The sequence below is a fragment of the Pollachius pollachius genome, assembly GCF_949987615.1.
Source record: "Pollachius pollachius genome assembly, chromosome: 3".
Lineage (NCBI taxonomy): Eukaryota > Metazoa > Chordata > Actinopteri > Gadiformes > Gadidae > Pollachius > Pollachius pollachius.
In genome coordinates this window covers 4,779,285-4,798,852 of record NC_136936.1, presented here as the reverse complement: position 1 = coordinate 4,798,852, position 19,568 = coordinate 4,779,285, and the positions used below count along the sequence as shown (strand labels likewise).

Sequence of the window (19,568 nt, the reverse complement as noted above, 5' to 3'; positions counted from 1 at the left end):
GTTAAACATTTGATGTGACCGATTGCAGCGTGTGTCCATTGATTGGACTGTGTTCACAGCGGTTCAACGTTACAATGCTGCTCCTTCTGCATGTGATCCTAGGAGCCTTTGGGGCAGAAGATGGAGATCCACTCTGTCAGATGCTGAGGAGCCCAGAGCATTATTTGCTGTCCAAGGAAGGAGACATCACTATTGGAGGGGTCTTCTCCATCCATAGCCAGATCTCCAGTCCTCTGCTCTCCTTCACAGACACTCCAAATTCTCTAACCTGTTCCAGGTACGATATGGGCCTACTATATGGTCTATCCTTTTTCAGATGCATTCTTAAAGCAACAGTTTAAATACAATTAAATAATATTTAAAAATAAAATTGGCTTTATATTTCCTGACTGCAATTGATGCTCTGCACTCTTTTCAAGACATGGTGGTGCAGCTCTGAGATCGTTTGAGAAGTCCAATATTGACTGTATGCTTTTATTGTCCTATAACTTCTGCTATGATTTTCTTTGTTGTGCAGGATTAATTTCAGAGAGTTTCGTTTTGTACAAACAATGATCTTTGCTATTGAGGAAATCAACAAAAGCACCTCTCTGCTCCCTAACGTCACACTGGGCTACAAAGTGTTTGACAGCTGCGGCTCCATCATGGCATCTATGCGTGTGGCGATGGCTCTGCTTAATGGAAATGACACAACGTTTGGGAAATCCTGCTCTGAAAAGTCCTCTATTCACACAGTCATAGGAGCCTCTGAGTCTTCCTCCACCATTATCATGCTCAGAACATTAGGGGCGTTGCAGATACCAGTGGTACATGTTTATAATTGATATTCATCAAACTGTAACCATTTTATCGTAAACATTTATTTTCCTCATTATTTTCCTTCTCATTTCCTATTTAGATCAGCCATTTTGCGACATGCGCCTGTCTGAGTGATAAAATCAAGTACCCTACCTTCTTTAGGACCATACCCAGTGACTACTACCAGAGCCGAGCACTGGCAAAGCTGGTCAAGCACTTTGGTTGGACCTGGGTGGGGTCGGTCCGGAGTGACAACGACTACGGCAACAACGGCATGGTTGCCTTTGCAGACGCTGCCCGCCTGGAGGGGGTCTGCATCGAGTATTCAGAAACCATCTCCAGACTGGACACCATAGAGAAGGTGGCCCGGGTGGTGAGTGTGATCCGCCGAGGAACCGCCAGGGTGCTGGTGGCCTTCCTCGCTCAGGGAGAGATGGACATCCTGATTGAAGAAGCGGTGAAGCAGAACCTGACAGGTCTGCAGTGGGTGGGCAGCGAGTCCTGGATCACGGCCGGCCACCTGGCCAACCAGAGAAACACCGCCATCCTGACCGGATCGCTGGGGTTCACCATTAGGAAGTCAAACATTTCAGGGTTGAAAGAGTTCTTGCTACGGGTGAGCCCGAGTCAAGACTCTCAGAGCAGCCTACTTAAAGAGTTCTGGGAGACGATGTTTGACTGCAAATTCGACAGCAACTTGGAAAACCAGGCCAGTGACAGGCAGTGCTCTGGATCAGAGAAACTAGAAAACGTCGGTAATCCGTACACTGATGTGTCAGAGTTACGGATATCTAACAATGTGTATAAAGCAGTATATGCTGTGGCCCACACCATTCATAACATGTTAAACTGTGAAAAGACAGGGGGCAATGTCAATCCATCATGTACATGGACAAACAGTTCAAAGAGAGAGCAGGTGAGATGACACAGATGTAACACAGACACTTCTATCAATATAAGCATCTGCATAAGTGAGATAAATTATTTCATCATATATTTAACTTGTAATAAAATAAAAATAAAAGTAACATTCACATTATTTTTTCATGTGAATGTTTAATGTAAATTGTTCTTTTAGGTGTTGAAATACCTGAAGGAGGTGAACTTCCCTCTGAAGTCAGGGGAAAGGGTGTATTTTGATCAGAACGGAGATCCAGCTGCCATGTATGAACTGGTGAACTGGCAGAGGAACCGAGCAGGCGAGCCAATGTTTGTTACAGTGGGGAACTACGATGCCTCATTACCAAATAAAAAGCAATTCACTATGAATGGTATTAACATCACATGGGCTGCTGAATCTAGAGAAGTAGGTCTTTATTTGTATAGATTTATTAATTTATATCTTGTTTTTTCAAGTTCTCCAAAAATATATGACAAATACTTTGTATTATCCATTTTTAGTGCTTGTGTGCATGCAAAAATACAATATTAGTTGATATGATTATTCATAGGACACTGTACTGAAATAACAGAGGCAAATGAAAGAGCAATAGGCAAAGAATCGTAGTATATACTATAGATAACATAAATGTTTGAACAATTAAAATTACATTAATTAGTATAATAATATGACAGTATAGTAATGTTTTTTATCCATGTGAAATATATGAAGCCAGGCTGAGCAGTGTTGTTGTGGTGATGTTGCAGAGGCCTCAGTCTGTGTGCAGTGCCAGCTGTTTGAAGGGTTTCCGGCAGGCTACGATTAAAGGGAAACCTGTCTGCTGCTTCTCCTGCATTCCCTGCGCTGCCGGAGAGATCAGCAATGCCACTGGTAAGACTTCCTCGGCAGGTGACGACTTACATATGACAAAACACACAAATATGATTGATTATTTTCCCATCAGAATGTGTTGTATGATGCGTATTCAAAATATGTACTTTACATTCATTTATTTTAATATCTTCCAATAGGAATGTGCTGTACGTAGGATTTTCAAAATGTGATTCTGGGATCTGTTAATACTAACCGGAAGGATACCGTAGTCCCTCAAGTTTTTTGATATCTGTATTTGAAACTACATTCTTGCAGCCTGCCTGTGGCCATCATTTAGCAAGATGGCTGTCCCCTACCTGCTTGTTAGCGATCTGCATCTGAAATGCATGGCAACTTAATGTATTTGTAAAATGTACTGACTCTAAAATGAGTGCTTTACTTTCAGATTCTGCAGAATGCAACAAGTGTTTGTTGCAATTCTGGTCGAATGAAGACCACAGCCTGTGTGTCCCCAAGGTGGTTGAGTTCCTGTCTTTTGAAGAAACAATGGGAGCCCTCCTCACAGCTATATCGTTGTTTGGAACAAGTTTAACTGTGATCGTGTCAGTGGTCTTCTTCCACTTTCGACACACACCTCTGGTAAAAGCGAGTAACTCTGAGCTGAGCTTCCTGCTGCTCTTCTCCTTGACTCTGTGTTTCCTGTGTTCTCTGACCTTCATCGGCCGTCCCTCAGACTGGTCCTGTATGCTTCGCCACACAGCTTTCGGGATCACCTTTTCAATGTGCATGTCTTGTGTCCTGGCTAAGACTATAGCAGTCGTAGTAGCCTTCAAGGCAAAACTGCCCAAAAACACAGTTCCTCAGTGCTCATTGCCAATACAAAGAACCAGTGTTTTTGGTTGTATCTTAGTACAGGTTATAGTGTGTGTGTTATGGTTAACTCTGGCCCCACCATTCCCATACAGAAATACTGAGCAGTCTAGTGAAAAAATCATCCTAGAATGTGCCCTAGGATCCCCTATAGGGTTCTGGGCTGTGTTGGGGTATATAGGCCTCCTAGCTTTGTTATGTTTCGTACTGGCTTTTCTGGCTAGAAAGCTGCCTGATAACTTCAATGAGGCCAAATTCATCACATTCAGCATGTTGATATTCTGTGCAGTCTGGATCACCTTCATCCCTGCTTATGTCAGTTCTCCTGGGAAGTTCACTGTAGCTGTGGAGATATTTGCAATTCTGGCCTCAAGCTTTGGATTGCTTTTTTGCATATTTGCTCCAAAACTTTATATCCTACTTCTTAAACCAGAGAGAAATACCAAAATGAATATGATGGGAAAAACCCTGCGGAAATCACTGTAATCCAATATTAAACACTAGACTTGATTGAATTAGCAGTATTAAACAACGAAAGATCATATATATATATATATATATATATATATTTCAGTGTGATGTTAACCGTGTGCACAATGAACAGCCGTTTCAAATATTTTCAAATGTATACCAGACTTATCTAATTGTTAGAATGAAATACAAACCAATCATACCCTAAATCTCTCGACATCGCCATCGCCATGGACTATAGATTGATTGACGGCAGTTATGTAATTGGAAAATGAGCATGGCGAATGGAATAGGCCTATCAATGGCTTCTGCTAATGACACAACATATGTCATCATCATCGGTGAGGAAAACACTGACGGTCACTGTCGTTTAAATTAATTCCCCAAAGTGTTGTGCCAATCAGAATAGAATATAAAATGCTTAGACTTTGAGGGATTTCATGAACAGCTCCCTCTATTGGAGGTATACACAGAAAGCTAGCGATGCTGCAGTTAGCAAACCTGCTGCTTCTCTCTCTGCTGGCTGTCAGAGGCAAGGAATCCGTGTGTCGAACATACGGCACTAAAGAACTCTCTCAGTTTTCAAAGGAAGGGGACATCAACATAGGAGGCATTTTCTCCTTCCATCAGAACCCAGTCAGTGTCAACCCGTCTTTCCAGGTTGACCCGGGAAGCGTGCAATGTAATGGGTAAGAAAATGTGATATATTGATATTATAGAATGTGATTTATGAGGGATGACATATTGCTCTGCTTTTGCTACAGAATGAATTCACTAATGTCAGAAATAATCATTCAGGGTTACATTTTTTTAACCCTGAATGTAACATGAATGTAACACTGAATGTCACAATCAACATTTCTCATCTCATGTTTTCGTTTTGGAAATGATTCACAGACTGGATCCAGGTGAACTACAATATGCCTACACCATGATGTTTGCTATAGAGGAGATCAACAACAGCTCTGAGCTGCTTCCAGGGATAACACTGGGCTATAGCATCTTTGACTCTTGCCCAAGCATCCCTCTCTCTGTCAGAGCCTCTCTCAACTTAATGAACGGATGGAATGGTATGGAAGGGGAAGGCAGCTGCAAGAAGCTAAGCGTTCAGGCAGTCATTGGAGAAACCACCTCCACCTCTACTATAGGTATAGCGAGCACCATGGGGGCCTTCCATATACCTGTGGTGAGTTAGTGTGTCAAAGGTTCTAAGTGAATGTACTAAAGTGGTAAAACATCTATCATGGGATTTCTCTTTCTCTTTGCGTCTCTTTCTGCCTCCCTCTCTTAATATCCTCTTCCCGTTCACTCTTTCCATCTCAGGCTTATTAAACATTGTTCTTAGATTAGGTTCTTAATTACCAACATATGTGCAGGCTTCATAACGTGTTTTGCCAGAGGAAATAAGCATTGTCACGGTGTTGAAATACTCATGAGGAAAATTGGTTTGTCTATCTAATATGTGTTTCAGATAAGTCATTCAGCCACCTGTGCATGCCTTAGCAACAGAAGAGAATATGAGTCTTTCTTCAGAACTATCCCCAGTGACCTTTACCAGAGCCAAGCACTGGCAAAACTTGTGAAGCACTTTGGTTGGACCTGGGTAGGGGCGATCCGAACAAACAGCGACTATGGGAATGGTGGGATGGCTACCTTCCTGATGGCAGCTAAAAAGGAAGGTGTATGTGTCGAATACTCTTTGCCCATTTACAGAACTGACCCAAGGAAGTGGTTCCTGAAGGTGGTAGACATCATCAAGAAGTCAACCTCTAAGGTTATAGTTGCATTTGCTGATGGCACTGATCTAGACATCCTTATTAAAGAGCTGTACCTCCAGAATGTGACCGGACTTCAGTGGGTGGGCAGTGAGGGCTGGATAACCTACCGTTACATTGCTTCCCCAGTGAACTATGCTGTGGTGCAGGGTGCTGTTGGTTTTGCTGCACACAATGCTCATGTCCCTGGACTACAGGAGTTCCTGGTCAATAGCAGGCCATCTACACAGCCTGATGACCAGGGCCTGGTGGAGCTGTGGGAGAATGTGTTCAGCTGCACACTCATTCCTGGGGCCGAAGCTCAGACCAAGGATTCAGTCACATCCTGCAGCGGGAAGGAGTCTCTGCGGGAGACACAATCCCGCTTCACAGATGTATCTGATGCTAGTCTGCTGAATAATATCTACAAGGCCACATATGCTGTAGCCCATGCATTACACCAGTTGCTCACCTGCCAAGATGCAAAGGGTCCCTTTGAGAACAACTCATGTGCAGACAGGGGCAACATACAACCATGGCAGGTGTGCTTTATGTACTGTTCCTGTAGTACAATTTAATGTTGAGAATGCTAAAGCACTAACAATGCAAATGCTTATCTGCAGGTGCTGCATTACCTGACGCAGGTGAACTTCACCACTAAGATCGGTGAGACAGTGTCTTTTGATGACATGGGAGACCCAGCGGCCCGCTACGCCCTGGTGAACTGGCAGATGGATGAATCCAGCTACATCCGATTTGAAACAATTGGCGACTACGACCCCTCGCAAGCTGAGGGCCAGCAGTTTAAAATGAAGCCAGCTGTCAGCGCCGTCTGGGCTGGTCAACAGACACAGGTAGGATAACCCTGACGACATGATACATCATCAATAAGTCTCCTTGGATTTTAATCGATGTTTTCCATTTTTTATTATTTTGATTGCGCGTGAATTAACATGACTGATCGTGGGTTATTATTGCGGTGCAGGTTCCCCGATCTATATGCAGTGAGAGCTGTCTACCAGGGACTCGGAGGGCTTTCGTCAAGGGAAAAGCTATCTGCTGTTTTGATTGCATCCCCTGTGCTGACGGGGAGTTCAGCAACAGCACAAGTGAGACAGCAGGATTCCTTGCCTTTTCCTTAGCCTTCATCATGTTTCTGTTGGGCAGAATCCCTGCTAGCACTGTACTGGTGTCTCTGAGGTTGTCTCTACTGTGCAGCTTAAATATATCTGTGCTTTCAGATGCAGTGAAATGTGACAAATGCCCTCCTGAGTACAAGTCCAACTCGAAGAGAAATAACTGTGATTTGAAAGCTATTGAGTTTCTAACCTTCAGAGAACTCATGGGTATTTTATTAGTAACATTTTCTGTATTTGGAGCCTGTTTGTCAATTGCCATAGCACTGATATTTTACCACTACCGACTGACTCCAATAGTCAGGGCAAACAACTCTGAGCTGAGCTTCCTGCTGCTCTTCTCCTTGACTCTGTGTTTCCTGTGTTCTCTGACCTTCATCGTCCGTCCGTCAGACTGGTCCTGTATGCTTCGCCACACGGCGTTTGGGATCACCTTTGTCCTCTGTATCTCTTGTGTTCTGGGGAAAACTATAGTTGTGCTAATGGCCTTCAGGGCTACATTACCCGGTAGTAATGTTATGAAATGGTTTGGTACAACTCAGCAGAGACTCAGTGTATTGGCTTTCACTCTCATGCAGGTTTTGATTTGTATTCTTTGGTTAACAATTAATCCTCCATATCCCGTTAAGAATATGGAAACCTATATGGATAAGATCATTCTAGAATGTGCCCTAGGATCCCCTATAGGGTTCTGGGCTGTGTTGGGTTATATAGGACTCCTAGCTATGTTATGTTTCATACTGGCTTTTCTGGCCAGAAAGCTCCCTGATAACTTCAATGAGGCCAAATTTATCACCTTCAGCATGCTGATATTCTGTGCTGTCTGGATCACCTTTATCCCTGCTTATGTCAGTTCTCCTGGGAAGTTCACTGTAGCTGTGGAGATATTTGCAATTCTAGCTTCAAGCTATGGGTTGTTATTTTGTATTTTTCTTCCCAAGTGCTACATTATATTGCTTACACCAGAGAAAAATACAAAGAAACATTTAATGGGCCAGATAACTCCAAGAACATTATAGATGACATTTCATTATATACACACACTGTATTCAACAACAATGGAAATGTTGTTTTATTTGAAGTTGATGTACATAATTGTATATCATACATAATAACTACTGTAATTAAAATATGACCGCATTTCACATAGTGCAAACTATATAACTATATAAAAATCATGGCAATCTAACAAATCTCCTTTCACCAAGCCATGAATGATGTTAGTAGTAAAGTGTAAAATGAAGTTGTGGGCCACTGTGTTTTTATGCTTGCAATAATACTAATGTGCAAAAATTATTAATGAAGAAAGAATATATTATCAGTGTAAATTATTAATACAATTTAAAGTATATTGGTGTCATATTTTTCATATACGTGATTCCTTGAAAAAATACATGGGTAAAGTAACAAAATAAAATAACCATGGAAACGTCTGTGCTTGTTGGGGCATAATTTCACCATGATAACTTTGAGTTACAGTACAGTCTTTCACGCTAGATTGGCAAAAATAAAGGCAGCCGGTTAAAATACATATACTGTATGCTTTGAGTTGTTTCAATTGCACCACTATCATATCATCCCTGACAAAGCAGTCGTAACTAAAAGTAGCCAACAGTACGAGTAAAAAACAACTCCCATTAGATCCTTTTGCTACACTGTTCCCTAGCGGCTGTCCTGATTCATGGGGTCAGATAAAATGTTAACACTACTGGAGCAGAATGCCAAACTTCCCTACATACTCTCTACAACGACTCAAAAAGAAGAAGAGAGCTCATTCATGACCTCACACACATGAATGCTTGTGCATGCATTCACACACAACACACACACACACACACACACACACACACACACACACACACACACACACACACACACACACACACACACACACACACACACACACACACACACACACACACACACCAAACAGATAATGATTATTGTCCCAATGCATCATGTATCAAACTCCTTATAAAAGCCACTGCTGTGTATGCCTTGTTCTTTGCTGCATGTGATGCCACCTATGTTAGGTATGCTCTCCACACAGAGGTGGTCAGAGCAGGGTTTGGCTCTTCTACAGCTTTTGCTCGTGGCGTCATTCTCCAAGTCTGAGAAGCGAGTGTGCAGCCTGATGGGGGAGCCAGAGGAGCCCCAGCTCTTCAAGACTGGAGACATCATCTTGGGTGGAATCTTCTCCTTCCAGAGCAGCTGGAAGACTGTGGAGTTGACCTACGCACACAGACCACTACCACTGCAGTGCAATAGGTAATAAAAAATGTTGCATGTCTTTATACACACATATTCATTGTATTTCATCATTCAAAGTTTCACATCAAATTTAAAGTCATATGGGGTGAAACTAAATGTGTATTTGGATCCTTAACCATTTGATTTAAGTCTTAATTTCAGAGCGTTCCAGTATGCCCAGGCGATGCTATTTGCAATTGAAGAGATAAACAACAGCACTGACATTCTGCCCGGCATTACACTGGGATATATGATGTATGATACATGTGGTTCAATTGCACAATCTGTGAGAGTGGCGCTGGCTCTGACGGATGTCAATGAGGAAACAGACTCCTTGTCAGATAATCCTTGTCGTGGATCTGTCCCTGCCATTATTGGAGAGGCCTCCTCTTCCCCCTGCATGGCTATATCCACCGTTTTAGGACCTTTCTACATCCCACTGGTAAAGAGTTTCATAAAATAACCTCGAGCCTAACCATAGAAAATATTTCAAAAGCATTTGCCTCTAAATTTGTAGTTTTTTGTTCGATTTTTATATTCACTTTGTATAACTTTAATCTATAATAATACATTTGTTATATCGTTCCTCTCTGTCCCCTAGGTTAGCCACTTTGCAACATGTGCTTGTCTTAGCAACAAAGTCAAGTATCCATCTTTCCTAAGAACCATACCCAGTGACTACTACCAGAGTAGAGCTCTAGCCCAAATGGTCAAGCACTTTGGTTGGACCTGGGTAGGGGCCATTAGATCTAGTGATGACTATGGGACTAATGGAATGGCCACATTCACAGACACAGCAACACAGCTCGGCATCTGCCTTGAGTACTCAGTCTCATTTTTCAGAACAGATCCAGCAGAAAAGATACAGAGAATAATCAACATCATTAAGGGTTCCACTTCTCGGGTAATTGTCACCTTCCTGTCATACACTGATTTTGAAATACTCATTGAGGAGTTTGCCCACCACAACCTCACAGGTTACCAATGGGTAGGCACTGAGGCCTGGATATCAGATTCTGTAACTGCTACGACAGAGGGTCACTACATCCTTGATGGCTCGGTTGGTCTTGCCATCCCAAAGGCCGAGGTCTCTGGGCTGAGAGAGTTCATGTTGGATGTGAAACCGCTCAACTCCTCTGGAGAGAAATTGTTCACACAGTTCTGGGAGACTGCATTTCATTGTAGCTTTAAACGGACAAAGGAAACAGCAGGAAGCCAGAAAGAGTGTACTGGTTATGAAGATCTCGCAGGGTTTGAAAATAGCTTCAATGACATGTCACTTATGCCTATCTTTAACAATGTATATAAAGGAGTTTATGCAATAGCCCACAGCCTTCATAATATTCTTGGCTGTGGGCAAATGTGTAGCAACACTGCATCACCAGATCCATTCACGGTGAGTTAAACACATAATGCTATATAATATAAATGTAATGTAAACGTTGTTATAAAAAAAACTTGTCTTAAGGAAATATATGATGAATAATAAATCAAGCATCTATTTTCAGATTTTGCAAAATATCAAAAATATCCATTTTAAAACAAAAGAGGGAGAGGAGGTTTACTTTAATGAGAATGGAGACCCAGCTGCAAAGTATGACATTATAAACTGGCAGCCCAAGAAGGATGGCAGTGTGGAGTTTGTTACTATGGGTCTCTATGATGCTTCTCTGCCTGAAGACAAACAACTCAATCTAGATAACAAGATGTTTAATTGGGCAAATAACTCAAAAAAGGTACAACTTGTTTTGGCATAATTATGAAATCAGAACTCAGACCTCTTGATAAAATATGTTTTGCACATGCAGGTACCGGTGTCCATCTGCAGTGAAACCTGTGATTCGGGAACTCGCAAGGTCCTCCAGAAAGGAAAGCCTGTCTGCTGTTATGACTGTATACCGTGTGCAGAAGGCGAAGTCAGTAACACGACAGGTACTAGCATTGTTCAAGAGAAAATCTTGGTTCAACTAGGGAACCTTTTCACAGAAGTGTCAAAGCAGGTTAAAGACAGGGGAGGCTTATAACTTTATATATGGACTTTTTCATTAAGGCAGCGTAGCTTGATCAGCAATTAGTGAAGCAGTCTAAATAATTAAAAGGCCTTGCACTTTCTGTTACCAAGCAGCTGTAAATCAAACAAGATAATGCTTTGAGACACTTCTATTTACTCATCTATGGCACTTATCTGCAAGTGATTTATCATGACAGTTAGATTATCGTTCCATTGTAACTGCAATGTAAATATCCCAATCATGAACATCTATCGTCTAACCATCTATGCACAAGATCACAATTTCATAATTGGCATTCACATTGGTCAGTAGCTTGAAAACAAACAGCCACGCCCATGGTTGGAGATTGCTATTATATTCTTCTGTTTCCTCAGACCATATGTGTTGACAATGAGTTTTTTGTTGGACAATGTGAAATGGCTTTTGAAGCTGTTTATAACCTGCATCTTGGTTCTTAACTTGCAAAGTATCAACATACTATGGTGGTTGGAAGAGCTTCAAAAGCCCTTTTCAAGTGAGCGTGGTTCAAAGCGCAATAAAGATATTTATTGTGCTTTGATGGTTCAAAAGTGAAGGTTTTTCGCATTTATTTTTTATCATGGGTTCTCATCACAATCCAGAACACCTTAGTGGAAGCAATGCAGATTTAGATGAAATTGTAAAGGCCCAGTGTGTAGGAACTATTGGCATCTAGCGGTGAGGTTGAAGATTACCACCCACTGAATATCCACCCCTCCCTTTCCCAAGATGTAGGAAGGGTTACGGGGGCCTGTACTTGGCGGTAATGTGTCAGTTGGTTCTACCAAAATGATTGCATCATCTATGACAGCATCAAGCTGCCAAATGTTAAGTGATGGGAATCCTTGATAGACTAATTAATTGTATTTAGTTTAGCTGGCCAAAAAAGTATGGGTCAAAGTTTACAAGTAAGATAGGGTATGATTGTCAATTAAAGATGCGTAACTTCTAGCATTGTTTGTCCATTCTGGGTGTCTGTAGTAACATTGGGGTCCAAATTAGCAGGCTCCATTGAAAATGACCTTTTCTCAGTGTAGATATAGAGGGTGCATTCTTAGGTACCAAAAACACAACAATTCTTATTTTCATGGGATTAAACACTAATTAAACATACTTAGCTATGATTATTATATTCCATTTGTCAAGTCTGTTCCTAATGCCACTCAATGTTACTACTTTCCTTAAATTTGTCATGAAATCTAATATTTATACTTTATTTATTGAATTTTAGATTCTATCACTTGTGTGCGATGTCATCCTGAGTTCTGGTCCAATGAGAGAAGAGATGATTGTGAGAAAAAGGAAACTGAGTTTCTGTCATTTACTGAAATCATGGGATCAATTCTCACACTGTCTTCCTTGATAGGAGCCTGCTTGACTGCTACAGTGGCATTCATTTTCTTCAGACATAGGAATACTCCAATAGTCAAGGCCAACAACTCTGAGCTGAGCTTCCTGCTGCTCTTCTCCTTGACTCTGTGTTTCCTGTGTTCTCTGACCTTCATCGGCCGTCCCTCAGACTGGTCATGTATGCTTCGCCACACAGCGTTTGGGATCACATTTGTCCTCTGTATCTCTTGTGTTCTGGGGAAAACTCTTGCTGTGTTGATGGCCTTTAAGGCTACACTACCAGGTAGTAATCTTATGAAATGGTTTGGACCTCGTCGACAGAGAATTGTTGTTCTGGCTTTTACTTTTATACAAGTTGGGATTTGTATTGTTTGGTTAACAGCCAACCCTCCCTATCCATTAAAGAATTTAAGACATTTTAAAGATAAGATAATTCTAGAATGTGCATTAGGATCCCCTATAGGGTTCTGGGCTGTGTTGGGGTATATAGGACTCTTAGCTATGTTATGTTTCATTCTGGCTTTTCTGGCCAGAAAGCTGCCTGATAACTTCAATGAGGCCAAATTCATCACCTTCAGCATGTTGATATTCTGTGCAGTCTGGATGACCTTCATCCCTGCTTATGTCAGTTCTCCTGGGAAGTTCAGTGTGGTTGTTGAAATATTTGCCATCCTGGCCTCTAGTTTTGGGTTACTATTTTGTATTTTTTTCCCAAAATGCTACATAATATTGTTGAAACCAGAAAGAAACACAAAAAAGAACATGATGGATAAGAAGAGTTAGATTCCAAGTGCTACATTATATTGCTTACACCAGTGAAAAATACAGAGAAACATTTGATGGGCCAGATAACACCAAGAACATTATCGATGACATTGCATTATATACACACATTGTATTCAACAACATTGGAAATGTTTTTTTCTTTGAAGTTGATGTACATAATTATGTATCATATATAATAACTACTGTAATTAAAATATGACCACGTTTAACATAGTGCAAACTATATAACTATTTAAAAATCATGCCAATACAACAAATCTCCTTTCACCAAGCCATGAATGATGTTAGTAGTAAAATGTAAAATTAAGTTATGGGCCACTGTGTTTTTATGCTTGCAATAATACTAATGTGAAAGAATTATTAATGAAAAAAGATTATATCATTAGTGTAAATTATGAATACAATTTACAGTATCTTAAAGTCATATTTTTCAAGTACTTGATTCCTTGTAAAAATACATGGGTAAAGCAACGAAATAAAATAACCATGGAAACGTCTGTGCTTGTCCGGACATATTTTCACCAACACAACTTTGAGTTACAGTTAAGTCTTTCACGCTAGATTGGCAAAAAATAAAGGCTACAATAAAATAAATAAATAAAAACCAGAAAGGCCTTAATCTAGCCAGTTAAAATACATATACTGTATGCTTTAACTTGTTTCAAATGCACCACTATCATATCATCCCTGACATAGCATTCATAATTAAAAGTAGCAAACAGTACGAGTAAAAAACAACCACCATTTGTTCCTTATGAACATGCGTCAGCCTTATGCTACACCGTACCCCTGCGCAAGGGCGTCAGTTTGTTTTTAGAAGTGGTGGGGACAATAACCATAAGCTTGAGTGTGGTTTGAAAAGTGGTGGGTACCCTTATGTAAGCTATTCATCCATTCAACGCTGCATTAAAATATGCTCTGCAGTGTATTGTCAGGTGTTGAAAAACCAGTTTGTGTTTTGGCTTGTTTTGCAAAACGACGTTGAAAACACCAGGGTATTGGCGCTCGGGATTTCGGATATGTAATACTAATACACACAGGACAAAGAAAAGTGTTGGCAATTTAACACTTATCTTGACATCAACAAAGTTTACCAGACAATCAATTGCAGACTGTAAAGACCTGCTGTTGTGCATGCTGTGACTTGTGAGGATGTCTTCGTGCGCGCCTATCGCATGATTTAGACTCGACGATTTCGGTTGAGTATGTGGGGAGATTTTTTTTTTTTTTTTTTCGGTCGCAAAAGTGGGGGGGACAAAATTCGTATTTTAGAAAGTGGGGGGGACATGTCCCCCCCGTCCCCCCCGTAATCGACGCCTATGCCCCTGCGGCTTGGCCTTCCTGATTCATGGGGTCAGGTCAAATGTTAACACTACTGGACCAGAATGCCAACCTTCCCTACATACTCTCTATAACGCCTCATACTAGAAGAAGAGAGCTCATTCATGACCTCAAACAAAGGAATGCATGTGCATGCACAAACACGCAAACACACACACACACACACACACACACACACACCAAACAGATAATGATTATTGTCCCAATGCATCATGTATCAAACTCCTTATAAAAGCCACTGCTGTGTATGCCTTGTTCTTTGCTGCATGTGATGCCACCCATGTTAGGTATGCTCTCCACACAGAGGTGGTCAGAGCAGGGTTTGGCTCTTCTACAGCTTTTGCTCGTGGCGTCTTTCTCCAAGTCTGAGGAGCGAGTGTGCAGCCTGATGGGGGAGCCAGAGGAGCCCCAGCTCTTCAAGACTGGAGACATCATCTTGGGTGGAATCTTCTCCTTCCACAGCAGCTGGAGGACTGTGGAGTCGACCTATGTGCATAGACCACTACCACTCGAGTGCACTAGGTAATAAAAAATGTTGCATGTCTATATACATACATATACATTGTATTTCATCATTTAAGGTTTCACATCAAATTTAAAGTCATATGGGGTGAAACTAAATGCGTGTTTGGATCCATAACCATTTGATTTAAGTCTTAATTTCAGAGCGTTCCAGTATGCCCAGGCGATGCTATTTGCAATTGAAGAGATAAACAACAGCACTGACATTCTGCCCGGCATTACACTGGGATATATGATATATGATGCATGTGGTTCAATTGCACGATCTGTGAGAGTGGCGCTGGCTCTGACGGACGTCAATGAGGAAACAGCCTCCTTGTCTGAAAATCCTTGTCGTGGATCTGTCCCTGCCATTATGGGAGAAACCTCCTCTTCCCCCTGCATGGCTATATCCACCGTTTTAGGACCTTTCTACATCCCACTGGTAAAGGGTTTAATAAAATAATCTCGAGCCTAACCATAGAAAATATTTCAAAAGCATTTGCCTCTAAATTTGTAGTTTTATGTCAATTTTTCTATTCACTTTGTGTAACTTTAATCTATAATAATACATTTGTTATATCGTTCCTCTCTGTCCCCTAGGTTAGCCACTTTGCAACATGTGCTTGTCTTAGCAACAAAGTCAAGTATCCATCCTTCCTCAGAACCATACCCAGTGACTACTACCAGAGTAGAGCTCTAGCCCAAATGGTCAAGCACTTTGGTTGGACCTGGGTAGGGGCCATTAGATCTAGTGATGACTATGGGACTAATGGAATGGCCATTTTCACAGACACAGCAACACGGCTCGGCATCTGCCTCGAGTACTCAGTCTCATTTTTCAGAACAGATCCTGCAGAAAAGATACAGAGAATAATAGACATCATTAAGGGTTCCACTTCTCGGGTAATTGTCACCTTCCTGTCACACATGGATTTGGAAATACTCATTGAGGAGTTTGCCCACCACAACCTCACAGGTTACCAATGGGTAGGCACTGAGGCCTGGATATCAGATTCTGTAACTGCTACGACAGAGGGTCACTACATCCTTGATGGCTCGGTTGGTCTTGCCATCCCAAAGGCCGAGGTATCTGGGCTGAGAGAGTTCATGTTGGATGTGAAACCACTCAACTGCTCTGGAGAGAAATTGTTCACACAGTTCTGGGAGACTGCATTTCATTGTAGCTTTAAACGGACAAAGGAAACAGCAGGAAGCCAGAAAGAGTGTACTGGTTATGAAGATCTCGCAGGGTTGGAAAATAGCTTCAATGACATGTCACTTATGCCTATCTTTAACAATGTATATAAAGGAGTGTATGCAATAGCCCACAGCCTTCATAATATTCTTGGCTGTGGGCAAATGTGTAGCAACACTGCATCACCAGATCCATTCACGGTGAGTTAAACACATAATGCTATATAATATAAATGTAACGTAAACGTTGTTGTAAAAAAAATTCTCTTAAGGAAATATATGATAAATAATAAATCAAGCATTTATTTTCAGATTTTGCAGAATATAAAAAATATTCATTTTAAAACAAAAGAGGGAGAGGAGGTTTACTTTAATGAGAATGGAGACCCAGCTGCAAAGTATGACATCATAAACTGGCAGCCTAAGAAGGATGGCAGTGTGGAGTTTGTTACTATCGGTCTCTATGATGCTTCTCTGCCTGAAGACAAACAACTCAATCTAGATAACAAGACGTTTAATTGGGCAAATAACTCAAAAAAGGTACAACTTGTTTTGGCATAATTATGAGCCCAGAACTCAGACCTCTTGATAAAATATGTTTTGCACATGCAGGTACCGGTGTCCATCTGCAGTGAAACCTGTGATTCGGGAACTCGCAAGGTCCTCCAGAAAGGAAAGCCTGTCTGCTGCTATGACTGTATACCTTGTGCAGAAGGCGAAGTCAGTAACACGACAGGTATTAGCATTGTTCAAGAGAAAATCTTGGTTCAATTAGGGAACCTTTTCACAGAAGTGTCAAAGCAGGTTAAAGACAGGGGAGGCTTATAACTTTATATATGGACTGTTTCATTAAGGCAGTGTAACTTGATCAGCAATTAGTGAAGCAGTCTAAATATTTAAAATGCCTAGCACTTTCTGTTACCAAGCAGCTGTAAATCAAACAAGATAATGCTTTGACACACTTCTATTTACTTATCTATGGCACTTATCTGCAAGTGATTTATCATGATAGTTAGATTATCCTTCCATTATAACTGCAATGTAAATATCCCAATCATGAACATCTTTCGTCAAACCATCTATGCACAAGATCACAGTTTCATATTTGGCATTCACATTGGTCAGTAGCTTGAAAACAAACAGCCACGCCCATGGTTGGAGATTACTATTATATTCTTCTGTTTCCTCAGACCATATGTGTTGACAATAAGTGTTTTGAAGGACAATGTGAAATGGCTTTTGAAGCTGTTCATAACCTGCATCTTGGTTCTCAACTTGCAAAGTATCAACATACTATGGGAGTTAGAAGAGCTTCAAAAGCCCTTTTCAAGTGAGCGTGGTTCAAAGCGCAATAAAAATATTTATTGTGCTTTGATGGTTCAAAAGTGAAGGTTTTTCGCATTTATTTTTTATCATGGGTTCTCATCACAATCCAGAACACCTTAGTGGAAGCAATGCAGATTGAGATTAAATTGTAAAGGTCCAGTGTTTTGGAACTATTGGCATCTAGCGGTGAGGTTGCAGATTACCACCCACTGAATATCCACCCCTCCCTTTCCAAAGATATAGGAAGGGTTACGGGGGCCTGTACTTGGCGGTAATGTGTCAGTTGGTTCTACCAAAATGATTTCATCATCTATGACAGCATCAAGCTGCCAAATGTTAAGTGATGGGAATCCTTGATAGACTAATTAATTGTATTTAGTTTAGCTGGCCAAAAAAGTATGGGTCAAAGTTTACAAGTAAGATAGGGTTTGATTGTCAATTAAAGATGCATAACTTCTAGCATTGTTTGTCCATTCTGGGTGTCTGTAGTAACATTGGGGTCCAAATTAGCAGGCTCCATTGAAAATGACCTTTTCTCAGTGTATATATAGAGGTAGAGCATTCTTAGGTACCAAAAACACAACAATTCTTATTTTCATGGGATTAAACACCATAAAAACATTCTTAGTTATGATTATTACATTCCATTTGTCAAGTCCGTTCCTAATGCCACTCAATGTTACTACTTTCCTTAAATTTGTCATGAAATCTAATATTTATACCTTATTTTATTGAATTTTAGATTCTATCACTTGTGTGCGATGTCATCCTGAGTTCTGGTCCAATGAGAGAAGAGATGATTGTGAGAAAAAGGAAACTGAGTTTCTGTCATTTACTGAAATCATGGGATCAATTCTCACACTGTCTTCCTTGATAGGAGCCTGCTTGACTGCTACAGTGGCATTCATTTTCTTCAGACATAGGAATACTCCAATAGTCAAGGCCAACAACTCTGAGCTGAGCTTCCTGCTGCTCTTCTCCTTGACTCTGTGTTTCCTGTGTTCTCTGACCTTCATCGGCCGTCCCTCAGACTGGTCATGTATGCTTCGCCACACGGCGTTTGGGATCACATTTGTCCTCTGTATCTCTTGTGTTCTGGGGAAAACTCTTGCTGTGTTGATGGCCTTTAAGGCTACACTACCTGGTAGTAATCTTATGAAATGGTTTGGACCTCGTCGACAGAGAATTGTTGTTCTGGCTTTTACTTTTATACAAGTTGGGATTTGTATTGTTTGGTTAACAGCCAACCCTCCCTATCCATTTAAGAATTTAAGACATTTTAAAGATAAGATCATTCTAGAATGTGCATTAGGATCCCCTATAGGGTTCTGGGCTGTGTTGGGGTATATAGGGCTCCTAGCTTTGTTATGTTTCATTCTGGCTTTTCTGGCCAGAAAGCTGCCTGATAACTTTAATGAGGCCAAATTCATCACCTTCAGCATGTTGATATTCTGTGCAGTCTGGATGACCTTCATCCCTGCTTATGTGAGTTCTCCTGGGAAGTTCAGTGTTGCTGTGGAAATATTTGCTATCCTGGCCTCTAGTTTTGGGTTACTATTTTGTATTTTTTTCCCCAAATGCTACATAATATTGTTGAAACCAAAAAGAAACACAAAAAAGAACATGATGGATAAAAAGAGTTAGATTAGTAGATGTTCTTGTTCATAGTTAAATAATATACATTTCATTAAAGACTGTAGCATGAATGACCATCTTTGCCGCTTGATTTGTGCTTTTCTAGCTTTATTCTAAAGAGCAATAGCTATCATTTGAATTACTTTTTAAAAATATAATCCTGTTAACATAATGAGATTCAAATAACCACCCATCTTGCCTTTATGTCAATTGCTCCCAGGTAACAATGATAAAATGAGTTTTAAAATGTTCAGTCGGTAAGCTCAAATGAGATGAAACAATGTTCTGCGTAAAGATAATATTGTGCAATCTCATTATCATCAAAGGAGATCATTTCTAATGAAAACAGAACAGAAACAAGACTGCCTCCATGCATTGCTCTGACAGACATTTTTTCCCACACTGACAT

The 19,568-nt window shown here is 40.8% G+C and overlaps 3 protein-coding genes across 3 annotated transcripts; all 3 read left to right on the top strand.

The window, feature by feature from the left end:
- Positions 1 to 551: 551 nt before the first annotated feature.
- LOC307073214 (vomeronasal type-2 receptor 1-like) lies at positions 552 to 7,762 on the top strand (the record flags this gene model as incomplete). Its single annotated transcript, XM_079732917.1, has 8 exons — positions 552 to 806; positions 899 to 1,714; positions 1,877 to 2,007; positions 4,327 to 4,542; positions 4,751 to 5,039; positions 5,325 to 6,149; positions 6,231 to 6,461; positions 6,593 to 7,762. The coding sequence occupies 8 exons, from the start codon at positions 552 to 554 to the stop codon at positions 7,760 to 7,762; spliced, it is 3,933 nt and encodes a 1,310-aa protein (XP_079589043.1).
- Positions 7,763 to 8,778: 1,016 nt separating this feature from the next.
- Positions 8,779 to 13,156, top strand: LOC307073213 (extracellular calcium-sensing receptor-like; the record flags this gene model as incomplete). Its single annotated transcript, XM_079732916.1, has 6 exons — positions 8,779 to 9,011; positions 9,144 to 9,435; positions 9,595 to 10,389; positions 10,502 to 10,729; positions 10,802 to 10,925; positions 12,255 to 13,156. The coding sequence occupies 6 exons, from the start codon at positions 8,779 to 8,781 to the stop codon at positions 13,154 to 13,156; spliced, it is 2,574 nt and encodes an 857-aa protein (XP_079589042.1).
- A 1,624-nt stretch (positions 13,157 to 14,780) lies between these two features.
- Positions 14,781 to 19,168, top strand: LOC307073212 (extracellular calcium-sensing receptor-like; the record flags this gene model as incomplete). Its single annotated transcript, XM_079732915.1, has 6 exons — positions 14,781 to 15,022; positions 15,155 to 15,446; positions 15,605 to 16,399; positions 16,511 to 16,738; positions 16,811 to 16,934; positions 18,267 to 19,168. The coding sequence occupies 6 exons, from the start codon at positions 14,781 to 14,783 to the stop codon at positions 19,166 to 19,168; spliced, it is 2,583 nt and encodes an 860-aa protein (XP_079589041.1).
- Between the last annotated feature and the right edge of the window lie 400 nt (positions 19,169 to 19,568).